Here is a 17,236-nt window from a genome sequence, read left to right as displayed (position 1 = left end):
TATTTCAGCTGTAGCGGCTCCTTTACTCAGAAAAGCCCCTATTGATTGTACCCATGGGCCACGAAAAGGCTGAAACATAAACTAGTGCATACTAGTAGTGTTTACTAGTGCATGATCACCCATTTGATTTATTTGTTTTACTGGAGTGTATAAACCAAGATCAACAAGTCCATCCACTTTCAATGTTGATTTGTTGAAAGAAACAGCTGATGATAGTGCTATTTCATCTAAAAGCAATGCACCTAAACAAAATAACACATTTTATACTTCATATATAAATATTTAAAAGCTATATTTACCATGTCGTTCATTCACATCTAAAAGCTTAACTTTTTCTTCTAAAATTTCAAATACATTTTCTTAAAATCCGTATGCTGGTTTTAAATTTTTAATATAATTTTGTAAAGTTGTCTGGGAAGGTAATGGTAAAATATTATCTCGACACATTTTTCTGTATAAGGCTGGTCCTTTAATTTTCATTAAAATACATTGATAGATATATTCATTTGAATATCTCATGCCAAAGGGAGACTTTATTGAACATTTCTTAAAACAAGCTTCGACAATTTCTTGTTGTGTTGCAGGTAAATTTTCAATAGATTTGTTTAAGTCTTTTGAACATTCTTTAAATTTGTTCATTAAATGATTTACTTGCGTTTTCAAAGTAGTAACCTAATAATCAAAATAGTTAAATATTATTATAACCAATAATTTGTTATATTCAGGTACAACCCTTAATAGAAAAAAATACCTTTTTAGACAGATTTCTATTTAGTTTAAAGGTATATCTATTTTGTAAAGTTTTTTTTTGGTGACCTTTTATTAATATTATTTTTAAAAAAACGACAATTTGTACAAGTTGTCTGTCTCCCTTTTATATAACTCATACATTTAGATGATCTATACATATGATTTTGATGTTCAACACCTGGACATGTATTTAATTGATCTACTTCAATTAATAGCTGTTTGACATCATTTATGCTAGTTACCTCCTTTCCAATTTTAATTGCCTTAACTAAAAAAAATACCTAAAAACCAAGTAACAATAATAGTTTATTAATTAATGTTATTAATTTTTATAGAAAATATTAGCCACTAGTTATTATTATTGACAAGGTGTATAAATATGAGTAAACTCATTTAAGGAATATAAAAACATAATAAATTAATATTATATTTATTTATCTGAGGGATAGTTGAAGTAAAGCGAACAATTTTATCAGTGTACAAATGTTCTATATGGGAATAACTAGTTGTATCAATGTCATAATGAATGCCCCACATTGTATCTGGTAATTTAACATTCTTCGCATCTCTATTGATGTCAAATCTATATTTTTAGGAGAAATAATAGGGAAAAGCGAAGAAGAATTGTCATGCAATAGTGTATCTGCAAGTGCTATAATATTTACAGTGTTTAGTATTTTTACAAGCAATGCAATAATTGTGGTTGTTAATGTATTACTTTGTGAAGTATTGTCAGGCGAAAGCAATAAGTATTTGTTATATGTATTCTTTGCAGCTCTATTTAAGATACAGAAACAATTAAATAATAATTTTTAATAATATTAAATACCTACCTACCTACCTACAAATAATACTTACATTTTTTGAACTTTTTTGGGTAAAACATTTCTTACCGTTGATGCTTTACATTTGGTAATAGTTTTTGTCAAATATTTAGGTAGATTAGGAAATATACTAGGTACAGCTGTAGACATTAATATAGGCCTCTCTCTTTCTAATAATGATTTTATCCCATCAGGTCCAGTAAGATCAAAATATCTTATAACCAATATTGGTAAAAAATGTCGTTCACACACTCTATCAGTATGACTTAAAGGACGGTCTGCTCTAGGAACAGTGGCGTGTATCCAAAAAAAAATTGGTGTTGCTCAAATAATTTTAGGTGACCTACCCCTTATACTTTTGTTATACCTAGTACCTACCGCTAAAATGTCGCTAAATTTTATTCCTATTATTTAATGTACTAATTTAATTTAGTAAATTACATTTTTGCGCAAGTTGTGCATCGGTTTTTAAAAAAATATATAAATAAAAAAATCCATTAGGCAATTATAATATTTTATTTAAATTATCATTTTACATAGTTCAGTACTGTTTGATGCAAAGATTTCTAAAACTTTGTTTGAATTTTTGTACATGTCTTGTTCACATGTGATTAACATCAAATCTTCTAAACGTGTGTTGTTCATGGTAGTTCTTAAACGAGTTTTAATTATTTTGAGCTTTGAAAATGCCCGTTCTGTAGAAGCACTTGAAACAGGAAGTGTCAAAGCAATTTGAAGGGCATTATTAAGAGTTGGAAACACTGAACCCAAGTTACCAGCATGAAAAATTTGATACAGTGCTTTCATACTCCCTACATTAAGCACTTTTCTAGGTTCCATTTCAATTTCATTATCTGATTCTGATTCTGATGAAAATTCTTCTTCTCCTTCTTTTTCTATGAGGTCTTTTCCATGCAAATATTTGGGCAGATTAATATTTTCTTCAAATGAGGTAAAAATCTTTGAAAAATGAATGTACTCTTTGTTTAAACAGTCTTGATCAACATACTTTCCATAAACCTTACAAAACATTGAAAAAGCATCTTTTGGAAGTGATGCTGGATTCTTTTTTACTTCATCTAGCCTTTTTTTACTGAACAATGATAAATCTTTATAAATTCCAATTGAACTATTATCAAAGTATTCATCAAATGCTGAATTTATTATGTCCAAACAAACATAAAATGTATTGACTCTAAAGTTTTCTAATGGATCTATTATAGGATCATCAGAAACCTCTTCGCCTGGCATTTTTTTTTTACGACGAATTCTCTGATTAAGCTTATCAGAAAATTCAAATTGGCTAAACTTGTTTATAAAATTATTAACATCAATCAATATCTTATTAAAAATATTACCATCACGAAGGTTCTGAATATCTAGCTGAGCATTATGTATGCTGTTCATTGCCGAAAGTAAGTCAAGATCCTTACTTTGTAATAAAATGTTGACTGGTCCAAGAATCTCAAAAATGTATTTAAAACAAAATGCGATTAACAAAAACCGTCTAGAAAGAAGGTATTCTATAAGACAACCAGCAATATGTCCAGTACTTTGGTCATTACAGCCTTCATTATTCCTGACATCATCTAGAGTTTCAATGACAGCTTCAAATGTTTCTAATATTGAATCAAGGGCATATCCATGCGACATCCAACGTGTTGTAGCAACTCGCTTGAGCCTACGAGTTCTTTTACTGCAGTAACAATCTTGTTTAGTTTCATAAATAGCCACTCTTTTTTTACTTCCACATATAAAATTGTATACTGACTCTAGATTACCAAAAAGATCTATGGCATTTATATTGCAACCAACAGACTTGGCAACAATTAAGTTTAGCCTAAAAGAAAAAAAAATTTATAAAAGAATAGTATTTATAAAAACTAAAATGTAAATTACCTATGTGCGTGACACCAAATAAAAGTTGCAGACGGACATTTTTGTTGTACATAAGTTTTTAATCCTTGGAATTCACCTCTCATATTCTGAGCACCATCATAAGACTGTCCCACTAAATACTGTTCCCAATCAATAGATAAATCAACACATAGTTTTTCAAAAATATTAAATAATTGAAAGCCAGTCGTAACTGATGATTCTCTTAGCGCTATTAACCGCTCAGATACAGTTCCAACTGTTGAATTTACATAGCGTACAACAAATGAAATTTGTTCCTTCCTAGATAAATCAAAAGTTGAGTCAATTGATATGCTAAAAAACCGAGCAGTTTTTAGTTCTTCTTGTATTGATGTTCTTATTGCTGAAGCAAGTGATCCAATTAACTGGTTCTGTCTTATATTTGAAATAAGACTAACGTTTTGTTTTTTTGTCGATAATTGCAATTTAGTTATATAAGAAGCAAGGCATGGTGAACGTTTAGACATCAAATGAACTAAATCTAAAAAGTTTCCTCGGTTACCCAATTCTTCTTTTAAACTTTCTTTATGTCCACGAAATGCAATACAGTTTTTTGCAAGGAAAAAAGTAATATCAATCAAGTCCAGAACAATCTCTTTGTTAATAGCTTTGTCTCGTCTATGTTTTTCTTCTAATAAAGGTAGTATGGGTAATGATATTTTTTTCAATTTTAATTTAAGGGAAGCTTCAATATGTGCTTCTGAACATTCATGAATTTGCATACTTTGCAAAGCTCTCGGCCACGAAGCAACTCCGTCTACAGACCATGCTTTGTTAATATTGCGCCCAAACAATAAACAATGATGACAAAACATTTTATCACTTGATACAGAATAACTGAGCCAATCTCTTCTGACATTTACATTACCAGGCAGAGATTTCCAATACCATGAAGTCTGGAAACTGCGGCCAAATTTATCTTTGGGAAAAACACGAGTAGGAAGATCATCAACAGTTGGCTGCATAGGTCCTTTTTTAATTAAAAAATCAACTATCGTAGGTGATAAATCAACAAGCATTTTATATTTATCGGGATCGTTAGATAAGTCTACATGATTGGTTCCAACTGGTTGTTTAGACTTAAAATCATTACCTATGAATTATAATAAGTTAGCTATATAATAGGAAATAGGAATCCAAAATTTCACATACCAGACCGAGATAAATCTGAAGTGACTGAAGCCAAATGAATACTATCTGAATGTACTGCATCAATTATTGTTGTTGAATTATTAAATTGACATTTATCTATTTGATCACAATTATCTGTAGTTGATTCAATTTTATCAATTACATTTAAGTCAATGTCTAAAAAAAAAAAATAGAATTTATATTATAATTTTAATGTTTTATGAATAAGACAAGACAAACATTTTGTTTTTTTATATATTAATATTAAATAGGTACATTTCTAGAGGAAAAAAATTGTATTTAAAGTTAATATTACATTGAAAAAAAAATAATAAATAACTTATCCACAATTATGTATATTAATTTGTTAGATTAAGACTTAAGTAGTTAAGTGTTATAATAGGTACCTTGGTAATAGGTAATTCAGTAATTGTAATTTAAAACTATAAATCAATTTATAAAGAAGTGAAATGGTTTATTCAACAAAAAGAAATGAAGATTATATATGTACTTACCAGAACTAAATGAATTTGAAGCCAAATGAATACTATCTGAATGTACTGCATCAATTATTGTTGTTGAATTATTAAATTGACATTTATCTATTTGATCACAATTATCTGTAGTTGATTCAATTTTATCAATTACATTTAAGTCAATGTCTAAAAAAAAAAAATAGAATTTATATTATAATTTTAATGTTTTATGAATAAGACAAGACAAACATTTTGTTTTTTTATATATTAATATTAAATAGGTACATTTCTAGAGGAAAAAAATTGTATTTAAAGTTAATATTACATTGAAAAAAAAAATAAATAACTTATCCACAATTATGTATATTAATTTGTTAGATTAAGACTTAAGTAGTTAAGTGTTATAATAGGTACCTTGGTAATAGGTAATTCAGTAATTGTAATTTAAAACTATAAATCAATTTATAAAGAAGTGAAATGGTTTATTCAACAAAAAGAAATGAAGATTATATATGTACTTACCAGAACTAAATGAATTTGAAGCCAAATGAATACTATCTGAATGTACTGCATCAATTATTGTTGTTGAATTATTAAATTGACATTTATCTATTTGATCACAATTATCTGTTGTTGATTCAATTTTATCAATTACATTTAAGTCAATGTCTAAAAAAAAAAAAATAGAATTTATATTATAATTTTAATGTTTTATGAATAAGACAAGACAAACATATTTTGTTTTTTGATATATTAAATAGGTACATTTCTAGAGGAAAAAAATTGTATTTAAAGTTTAAATTACATTGAACAAAAAAATAATAAATAACTTATCCAAAATTATATGTATTAGTTTGTTAGATTAAGTCTTAAGTAATTAAGTGTTATAAATTATAACTTATAATAGGTACCTTGGTTATAGGTAATTCGGTAATTGTAATTTAAAACTTAAAACTATAAATCAATTTATAAAGAAGTGAAATGGTTTATTCAACTAAAAGAAATGAAGATTAGATAGAGTCACAATTGTCTGCAGTTGATTCAATTTTACCAATTAAATTTAAGTCAATGTCTAAAAAAATGATAAAAATATGAACTCAAGTTCTAGAAAAATATTAACAAAGTATGTAGGTAGGTAGTGGTGGTGGCCAGCGGGTATGATCAATGTCAAATGTCAATGAATAATATTATGAGTTTATTGTTTATAAAATTGTAAATTATATTTATTTAATTAAGACAATAAACACGTCTTCGTAAAAATATATTTCATATTAGGTACCTATTTTTTTCTCTAAAACTGAAATTTTGTTTTTTCTTATAAGAACTATTTATAATTTTAATGATAATAACAAATATTTTGAAGGCAATAGTATGAGCATTTATAAAGTTGTACTTACCTTTTTCTGGTACATCTTCATTATTTATTTTACGTTTTTTTGTAAAAAAATTATGTACATCGACAACGGTATTGTTTTTTTTTAATTTTGCGACTTTACAAAAAGTCAAATGTCTTTTCCAGTTTGTTTCATTTAACTTTAATCGCTTTTTACCACATAAACAAGCAGCGTAATTGGAATCTGACATTATGTTTTTTTTTATTGACAAAAGTCAAAAATTATAAAATATACCTATAATAGTACAATAATTTACACTAGTCTATAGGCATATAATACACTATTACGATTTACGGCTACAACCAAGAAGACAAGAACACAGTGAACGCAGTAACGCACTTACGTACTATGCATTTAGAATTTTCTGATGTTAGTTTGTGACAACTTGCGCTTTGCAGTTTATGCAACTGACAAATTACTTCGATTAAATAATATCCAATATTCCATTAACTACAATATGTATAAAAATTAAAAATAGATTTTCTGTGGAACTAGTGGAAGCCAGAAGGTCCCGTTTATTTTTGTCTTCTAATCTAATCATTACGTAATGTCGTCATTACTAATTTGATATTTTTTTATTTTGATTTACATCGTAATATTGGATATTATTTTATCATTTATTATCATTTTCTCGGTTAGGCATTATAAAATATTTTAAGTACTCATGATAAATTAGTTATAAATTATAATATACCTACTATCGTTTTGTTTTAATAATAATACTAGGTACCTGTATAGCCATATATAAGTAGGTACTCACTATGACACTACTCTACACTACACTCACTACTCAAATACTATAATTATATTTATATTGTATTTTTCTATAAACACTTAATTAGTTTATTATTGTGATAATATTGTCCTTCTAGCAATACCCACCCAGTACCCACCCACCAATATTGAAGGTGTTGCTTGAGCAACACTTGGACCCTAGGTTACACGCCACTGTCTAGGAATACATTTACTCCATTCATCAAATAAAATCTATACATTTTAATTAACATGTGGAGTTTAATATTATACTACTTAGTACTTTTACCTAATATATGTATTTTAGGGTGCCCGTTTTTTATAGATGAACGATTTTTTTTCTTAAAAATTCGAGGAGTGCTGCCCGGGTAATTTTTCCTATAGGTCTAAAAATAATATCTGCACAATTTGAGCTTTATATGACATGATTAGCAGGGCGCGCTCTAAGCTCAAAGTTTAGAGAAAATGTAAAATTTTTTAGTTTTTTTAAATATTATCGTACAAGTTTTGGTTTTTCCTAAAAAGTCATTAGGAACTTTTTTGTTGAATTCGTTATTTACGAAAAAAAGTTTTATTAAAATTTTTTCCTACACACAATATTTTTTTGTAAAAACTAAAAAAAACTAAATAAAATTAACATTTTGTGAAAAATCCCGTTTTAATGTTTTTTTGCAATTATCTCTCTAAATATTAAAGATACACAAAAATTGTATGTAACTAAAATTTACCCAATTTATTTTTACTAAAATATATGTAATCATACAATTTTGCGTTAGGCTATCTCATTTTGATTAAATTGAAAAAACATATAAAAATAACTAATTTTTCTGAAAAACAAATTTTATTAAAATACTTTTGTTTTCTTGTATTTAAATATTCAAAGGAGTGGCCAAAGCATTTTTTGTTGTTTCAGGATACTTAGATCTATAGTCCTTAACTGTCTGAAATAATATAAGAAAAATCTTGGTTTATTTTGAAGTACAATATATTTTTTAGAATGTTTAAATTACTCACTTGTAACAAAAATTGTTTTTGAGTTTCGTCTCTCGTAATACTGTTATTATAATCTTCTACAAGTTTTACGCCCCTTTCAGCTGAATCGTTGACAATTCTTAGTTGTTCAATGATTGTTTTTCCTTTTTGGTAAGCACTTGAGTTTAACCATTCAGATGAATGAATATGCAAAAAGTTTTCAATTTTAAAACGCTGAAATATATTTGCCGATTTTTGACTTAACAGTGATACTAAAATGTCTTTGTCTGGTTTGCTTAAAAATGTTGTTATTTCACTCATTTTTAAGTTCAATTTTTTCGCATGTACTTTAGGTTCATCGATATTGATTTGCTCGTTTATATTCTTTGCCATCATTAATTTTGTGTTAACATCTATACTTTCATTAAATAATGCAAATGCAGCACACTCTTCGGTTAAATAGTAAAGGTGGTTAATAAATTTACTAATTGCTACTTCTGATACATTTTTGTCTATTTCTTCGTATTTTTTTAATTCTCTAAGAAACTTTATGTCGTTTAATGCAGCAGATGCGGCCTCCACAGCATAAATCCAATATATTACATAACATTTTACAATAAACGACGTAATTTGAAACAACGACTTTTCTTCTAATTTTGATAATTTAAATTCTGTTCGAAATAGATATAATTTTAAAGTATATATGGCTTTTGCCATCCACCTTGCCATGTGATATTCTCCAGGTTTTCTAAATTTTATTCCACCTGGAGGCACACCACCAAGATAAATAATTGACAAATCCAAAAGCTCGCGGTAATCTTCACGGGGTAGTTTTTTTGAAATGGCAATTTTAAGTGACATTAAAATGTCATCTAAATTGTTTTTGAAGACCTCTCGTACTTCCGTACTATTTATGTCCGGAACAAAATTTTGAGTATTTATTTTGGACCAACTAGCTTGAAATTTTTTGAATAATGGTATGTCTGGTCCAGATATGGTAAATTTACATTTTGTAAAAACTGCTGCTAGTATAATTTCGAACACGTGATGTCGACATCCAAAGTATAATACGTCCCTTTCTATTTTCTGCTCTAGTATATTACAAGCTCCTTTTAATCTGCCAGTGTTTGACGCTGTTGTGTCAAAACTAAAAGCTTGAACATTTTCTATTAAATTCCAGTCTTCTAATGTGTCGTATATGGCTGACGCGACTTCATTTCCAGTTGCAGCTGGTATTTCTGGAACTCCTAGCAATTGTTCAATATTTGTAGTTGTTCCAATTATTGACAGTCTTTCTACTGGTCTGCTCGTTATATCATGTAGTAATTTAGTATCCCAATGTACAGTGATTACTTGAGCATTCAGCTTACTGAAATTTTCTTTAATTTTTTCAGTATATTTTTTTCGAAAAATATTACGTTGGTTTCTTATAGACGTTCTATTTATAACATAATTCGACGGATCTAAAGAAACAGCTTCCATGAATGCCATAATTAAGTGTAAACAATCTCGTTCGCTAATTTTACATTTATCTAATGCTGCAGCTAAACGTGGAGTCAACAATTGTTTACGAGCTCTTTTTTTGGGGGTTTGAAATATTAGTTTCTTGCTCTTGAATGTACTCATTTTCACTGTTATCTTCTTGAGAATCAAAATTTGTTATCTCGAAGTTCACTAAAATAAATAGAAAAAATATTATAATCAAATTAATAGTTATTTTTTATTTTAATTATGTTAAAAACTTACTGTCAGTAGCTGAAGTAGTCGGATTGTCTGAATGCTTACGTTTTCTCTCTTTTTCTCTATCTAATCGTTGTAGTCGTCTTTTTTTCAAATTGTCTCTTTTTTTATCAATACCAATCATGCAACCCGTACGTCCTTTCTCACGCTGTTTGATTAAAAACTGTTTATCTTCTTCAACGGTCATTAATATTAAGGAATTTTGATGTGATATATCAAATAAATCATTCATAGAATTTGAAAACTCTAAACGCTTATTAATTAAAACTTCACTCGTTTTATTAATACTCTTAGATACATTTTGCCATAATTCGTACAACTTTTTAAGTTTTGACTTACATTTATGGGGCTCTTGTGTTGGAATCCGAGCTTTTTTCCAAAAAATATTACACTCTTCAATGACTAAATTTGCACTAGTGTCTAAGTTAAAGCCAACAATTCGCATGTTATAAAACAAAACCTGTAAACAATCTCCATTTGATGGCAGTTTACTACCTGTTATTTGGTGCTTATGATGCCCTACGAGATAAATTTCTTGTCGAGATGATGACATTATGAATATTTTAATATAACTAATAGGTAACTATTTAAAACTACTACAATATTTATAATGAAGTAAAAAGCAAATATTGACGTACTGAACGATGCTCGGTTAAAACGAAACTATTACAGATAGCATTAAATGATATCTATTTAATTAACGCGATTACATTGCCGATATAAAAAAAGGTTTTTCTAATCTAAAAATAAACTTAATAGCGTCTAATCCTAGGTATATCATTTTTATTTCAATTATCATGTTAAAATTAAAATAAAACTATCACTACAATATTTGTTAACTTAAACATATTTTCGTTTCACAGTAATAAAACTATTGGTATATTTTTTTTAATATTTTAAAATTTGTTTTTCAGAAAAATTAGTTGTTTTTATATGTTTTTTCAATTTAATCAAAATGAGTTAGCCTAACGCAAAATTGTATGGTTACATATATTTTAGTAAAAATAAATTGGGTAAATTTTAGTTATATACGATTTGTGTGTATCTTTAGTATTTAGAGAGATAATTGCAAAAAACATTAAAACGGGATTTTTCACAAAATGTTAATTTCATCTAGTTTTTTTAGTTTTTACAAAAAAATATTGAACGTCGGAAAAATTTATAAGAGAACTTTTTTTAGTAAATAATGAATTCTATAAAAAAGTTCCTAATAACTTTTTAGGAAAAACCAAATCTTGCGCAATAATATTTAAAAAACTAAAAAAATACATTTTCTTTAAACTTTAAGCTTAAAACGCTCTCTGTTAATTATGTTATATAAAGTTCAAACTGTGAAGATCTTATTTTTAGACCCATAGGAAACGTTTCCCGGCCGGCACTACTCGAATTTTAAGACTTCAAAAATAACGGGCACCCTAATGTATTTTAATATTTATATATTTACATCATTTTTAGGAGTTGTAAACAGTTACTTATAGATACTTAGCATTAGGAGTTAAAGCTGTATGTTCCTTCCTATGTTTTTTATTCCCAACATCACAACCAGGAACAAAACATTTGCTGTTTTTACTCATTTTATAAAAATATATTAAGACGTTGACAGCCGTTAATAATAAATAATAATACAGTAATACACATTACAAATTGACAATTGTCAGTATTACATACTAATTCATATATAAGTTATAATATCATTAATTATTATGTTAATCGCTGGTATGCAATTTTGCAATGTAAAATATATCCACCTTGGATCTGCCGCCCGGCTCGCCGGTGCCCGGTCAGCTGTTGATAAAAACAGACACCAATTGAAAACAGCGCACTCTGCCGAGATTATCATCTGTAGTAAATACAACGTACCCCTCTATAGTCCGCCACATGAAAAGTGACCGATGTGAGTAGTATACATTTGTATGTTCTGCGCACTTTTGACTGCGGAGATTGAAAATTTTTAAGGGGGATTTTTCCCCTCAAACTTTTTTTTTCTCCGCTGTACCAGTAAAAAACACTGATTCCCAAAAACCATAATGTATGTTCTGCGCACTTTTGACTGCGGAGATTTTTAAAATTTAAGGTATAGTTTCCGCCTTTAACCAATTATTTTTTCCCCCCTGTTACACATAAACTTTAAACAGTGTATACACACTTCAACACTATTTATTTCCCTTGTAAGTTAAACATTCAGGTTACACTGTAATTTCATTTTTTTTAATAAATTATAGATAAAAGTCGTTTTATTGAATTCATTCCAGTTCAGACAGTTCAGTTAATAGTAAACCATCGTTCAATCAGGTTCTGTTAGTTTTAATCAAGTTTAATTCATTTAAGTTTTTTTTATTTTTTTTTTATAAAAAATGAATTTTCAACAAATTAACAACAGTTTTTGTTCACTTGTTTCGTTAGTACGAAACAATGCATATCCTACATATCCAGAATTCACTACATTTATATCAAGATTGAAAACATTCAATTTATTTCCGTTGACTTCATCTCAAGATAAATACTCATTAGCTGAAAGCGGTTTTATAAATTCAGGGAAAAAAGATATTGTTGAATGTTTTTGCTGCGGTATTATATTGCATCGTTGGGAAAAAGAAGATAATCCATGGATTGAACATTCAAGATGGAATCCGAAATGTGTTTTTGTATTATTATCAAAAGGAAATCAGTTTGTTGAAAATGTAGTAAAAAAATATGGTAAGATTATCGATATTTGTGATTGTGATTGTGGATCAAGGTCATATGATACTGTTGTTTAGTTCATTTAACTTTCTATATTTCAATAAAAAAAAAATCTGAATTTAATAAACTTAAATGTGTTAATAACTTATTTAATACCTCGTGAACGTATAGCCTATTGGGATAACGCGTCTAATTTAAATTTAATATGTTAATGATTTTTAAAAAATGTTTCAGGTTCTATCGAATTAGGTAGGTAAGTATAATAACTCTTTACTGTTTATCCAACTAGACACTATACGTTCACATTTTTTTTTTTTCTTTTTTAATCTTACATTTATTTAATATATAACATGTATGGATAAACAAAATTTGTTAGTTTGAGTTAAGCTGTCTAGTGATCATATTCATATTTCTAGAAAAAAATACTGTTTACTATTTTTTTTATTTTATCAATATGAATCCATCAATCGTTGTATCAAAATCTGTGTTCGATATTCGTCCTTTTAGTAAGAAAAGTGTAGCCGTTGGACTTCTAGTCAATAAGCAAATTTCAATTATTATATTATTAGAATGTAAATTAACTAAAAAAGTTGTAACGTTAGATCTTGATCAGTGGTGTAAGTTAATGCGCGAAAACAATTTTAATACAATTATCGAAAATTTGCATACTCGTTGTAAACGTGTTAAGATAGCTGATAATTTTTTCTACTCTGTTAATGTAAACCAATCAACTATAGTTTTATATTCTAATGATAATTATATAACATTATCTCATATTGATCTTCATCGTTTGAAACAATTACAACATTGTATTGACTTGTATATTGTTGAAAAACAGAAAAAATTGGAATCATACCAAAAAACGTTTGATACAGCTTATACGTTAATTAAGTCTGACGTAAATGGGTTACCATCATCTTGTCAACGAAACGAATTTACAAATCAATATATTCAAAATTATGATTTCAGCTACAGCAATATACAAAGTGAAGATTGTTCATTTATGTACGAGTTATTACAATTTCATTTTAATTCATTGTCGAACATGATATTACAAGATTTAGTGATGTAATATAAAAAAGTTTCTTAATTTATTTTAATTTATCGTTCTTGTTAAAAAAAAAAAAAAATGTGAAATTAATACCACTTGTACACAGACTTTCAATATTTTTATTTTTATTTTTTTTTATTTTTATTTTTATTTTAACCTATAAATGAATTATTATTATTTTTTTTTTATCTAAATAATAAAAAATAAATATAAATATAAAAAATTTTTTTTTTTATTAAATAAAATTAATCCAACACCATATCCTATTACATACATTTTATAAGTTTATTTTTTTTGGTTTGTGTCTGAGAAGCTTCTTGGCGGGATGTCGCATCATTTTGTCGAAAACAGATTGAATGAGCGTCACCATTTCTTTGGCTGTAGTTAAATCATCCGGATGCTGTCCTGTTAAAGATATTTTGAGTGAGCATTCAGCTTGCTTCCATCTAAAAAATTAGGTTAAGTTAAATTAAATTTTATTATAAATATTTCACTTTAGTTAAATATATATATATTTATATATATATTATTATTATTATTATTACCTATCTTGCAGAGCAACATTAGCAATTTTAGCACATTTACAATGTGCTATAGTCCAGTAATCTACAGCCGTATTGTCTACAGGTGTCTTAACCGTTAATGAACAATCATCCTTTTTTATATTCAAGGTGTTCTCTGCATCGGTTGGTATAGTTGGATCTGTTATTAAATCTAATATTTTGTCTGTATAACAAATATCAGTGCTCTATAAAATAATAATTAAATTATATTTTTTTTACTTTTTCGTAATATGTCATAAATTTATATAACTCACCTTTTTCGTCTTTTTCGATACCGGTTTCTTCTCCGGTTTTACAGCTAACCTTTTCGATGTACCTTTTTTTTGAGATGTTGTTGCAATATTATCCTATAATTAAAATAGACGATAAGCTGATGACGGTTTACAAAATCAATTTTTCATAAAATATTTAATGTTTTTTTTTTTACTTACTTCGGAAAATACAACCGACTCCTCGTCATCGCTTTTAAATGAGTACCGTAAAACGGGGTAACTTTGGCCCCGGGTGGTAACTTTGGCCCACCGTTGGAATTTCACATACTTTTGTATGCTGTGATAAGACATGTGACTATTATCAAAATATTTGGAAGTACTTCGATAGCTGACAACACTGTTAACCGAATATGATAACAGTTTTCGCCGTTATCACTTGCCTTGTTATCAAAAAAAATCCGTTTGTAATATTTTTTTGTCGACGCTGAAAAGCACGTGTAATAACTTTTATCTGGTAGTATAAGAAAAATTGGTTGCTGAACTCTGTACGTCTGAGACATTTTCATAAATTAAGTAATGATAAAGTATTTATTAACAAATTTAAAAAAAAATGAAATTTGTTTGAGTTAAAACACGTTTTTGAGATCGGGGTAACTTTGTCCCACTTTTATTTGGTGGGCCAAAGTTATCCGGAGCTACATCTGAGTAGAAAATATTATTTTATTTTCCTTTTTGGGGGTCACAATATAATTTTCGTATTTCAAATAATCTCTTTAGGTACTTAATTTGTATTTTCACTCATCTGTCTCGTAATTTTTACATAACAGATTACTATGCCGCGGAATAAAGTAAGGGAACTAGGTACGAGGCACTACCAAAATTACAAGCCAGAAGTGTTAGAGGCATGCATAAGAGCCATTAAATCAAAAGTTATGTCTCAACGAAAAGCTTGCGAACACTTCAAAATTCCTCGATCAACCATTAAGAATAAACTTAAAAAACAGCATAGTAAAAGTATTGGCCGTCCAACTGTATTCAGTCGTGACGAAGAAATTAGTTTTACACAGCACTGTATTACATTATCAAATTTCGGTTTCCCCTTGATTGCTAACGATTTAAAGATGATCATAGGCCGGTATTTAGATAGTAGAGGTGTCCGAGTATCCGTATTTAAAAACAATATTCCAGGGGATGACTGGGTTAACGGATTTTTAAAAAGACACCCGGATTTATCTGTTAAAGTTAGTGCTAATATTAAAAAAACTCGTGGCAACATTACTGCCGACGATATTAACGAATATATGGACCGCCTTGAGAAGACCTTGTCTGGTATTCCACCCTCTAGAATTTATAATTATGATGAAACTAACTTAACGGATGATCCCGGCAACAAAAAAGTAATTACCAAAAGAGGGTCAAAGTATGTTGAACAAATATGCAACTCAAGCAAGAGTGCTATTTCTTTGATGTTCTGCGGGAATGCGGAGGGACGTGTGATTCCAATTTATGTGGTGTATAAGGCGGAATCATTATGGACCACGTGGACAGAGGGTGGTCCACCTCATACAAGGTACAACAGGACTAAAAGTGGATGGTTCGACTCCAGTACTTTTGAAAATTGGTTTGAAACAGTTTTTTTGAAAGAAGTTAAAGGTGGCGGACCTTCTGCTTTAATAGGTGACAATTTGGCGTCCCATATTAATGAACGTGTATTGTCGTTATGTGACACACATAATATAAAGTTCATCTGCTTGCCACCAAACACAACACACATAGCCCAACCTCTAGACATCGCTTTCTTTCGGCCAATGAAGGGTGCCTGGCGTGAACTATTAAGAGAGTGGAAAAAAACGAAAACTGGTTCTAATTACTCTACTCTCCCTAAAGACATGTTTCCCAGGTTGCTGTCTAAATTAATGGAAAAAATAGATGTAAAAAAAGAAGAAAACTTAAAATCTGGATTTATAAAAGCTGGTATCTGCCCAATAAATAGATGTAAATTACTGGATCGGTTGGCGGAGAATCAAAATAATTCATTGGATGAAGATTTAATTGGCAAAGCATTTTTAGAACAGATACAGAAGGAACGTGAAGATTTCATAGATGGATCTAGAAAACCTAGAAAAAAAAAACTACAAGTGTTAGCTGGCGACAGTATCTCTTTGGAAGACCTTCAAAAAGCACGTGATAAACCTGGACCATCAAATGAAAAACCTAAGCCGAAAAAAAAGAAAATACTATCTTCGTCCTCTTCCTCCGGAGATGAATCAGTAATAATGGATCTTGAGTTGGGAGGTGACAGTGATGATGTGGATGACTGTGAAGGTATTGACGACTCTGACGCTGATGACTCTGAAGCTCAACCTGACAACTGTGAACCTGGTAAAGACTACGAAGATGTTGGTGTGAGCAAATATGTTGGTGACTTAGACGTCGATAAAGCCAACTACAACGTTGATGATTTTGTTATTGTCAAATTTGACAATAACATGTTTCCCGGTCGTATTGTAGCAATATCCGAGAACAGTGCCACTGTTGACTGTATGGAAAAGATGTTAAAAAGTTGGAGGTGGCCAAACAAAAAGGACTGCATTGACTACGAGTGGACTGACGTTATAAGGAAAATCAAACCACCCATATTAGGCAAACGAAATTTTTTCCGTGTGCCAGAACTCGAAGATTTTGTTTAATTAATTAACTTTTTATGTATTAACTGCAAATAACATTTTTTTGGTACCTAAGTAGTGCAGATTTATTTTTTATTTTTTTGA

At 28.8% G+C, this 17,236-nt stretch overlaps 1 protein-coding gene and 1 long non-coding RNA gene across 2 annotated transcripts; one reads left to right on the top strand and one right to left on the bottom strand.

The window, feature by feature from the left end:
- The first annotated feature begins 12,311 nt into the window (after nt 1-12,311).
- On the top strand, nt 12,312-14,078 carry LOC126555132 (death-associated inhibitor of apoptosis 1-like). Its single transcript, XM_050210095.1, has 4 exons — nt 12,312-12,654; nt 12,874-12,892; nt 13,609-13,702; nt 14,004-14,078. The coding sequence occupies exons 1-4, from the start codon at nt 12,312-12,314 to the stop codon at nt 14,076-14,078; spliced, it is 531 nt and encodes a 176-aa protein (XP_050066052.1).
- A 175-nt stretch (nt 14,079-14,253) lies between these two features.
- On the bottom strand, nt 14,254-14,727 carry LOC126555135 (uncharacterized). Its single transcript, XR_007606770.1, has 3 exons — nt 14,685-14,727; nt 14,508-14,600; nt 14,254-14,416 (listed from the first exon to the last, which is right to left on the bottom strand). It is a non-coding gene; the product is annotated as an uncharacterized LOC126555135 (long non-coding RNA).
- Nucleotides 14,728-17,236: the final 2,509 nt, after the last annotated feature.

This window comes from Aphis gossypii, unplaced genomic scaffold (assembly GCF_020184175.1).
Source record: "Aphis gossypii isolate Hap1 unplaced genomic scaffold, ASM2018417v2 Contig00719, whole genome shotgun sequence".
Taxonomy (NCBI): domain Eukaryota; kingdom Metazoa; phylum Arthropoda; class Insecta; order Hemiptera; family Aphididae; genus Aphis; species Aphis gossypii.
This window is presented reverse-complemented; position numbering and strand designations above follow the sequence as displayed.

What these genes read in the sequence shown, in the direction of transcription:
- LOC126555132 (XM_050210095.1), top strand. Translation starts at nt 12,312, where the DNA reads ATGAATTTTCAACAAATTAACAACAGTTTTTGTTCACTTGTTTCGTTA. An exon ending in ACATGATATTACAAGATTTA is followed by an intron (nt 13,703 to 14,003) that starts GTGATGTAATAT and finishes GTGTCTGAGAAG; the next exon opens with CTTCTTGGCGGGATGTCGCA.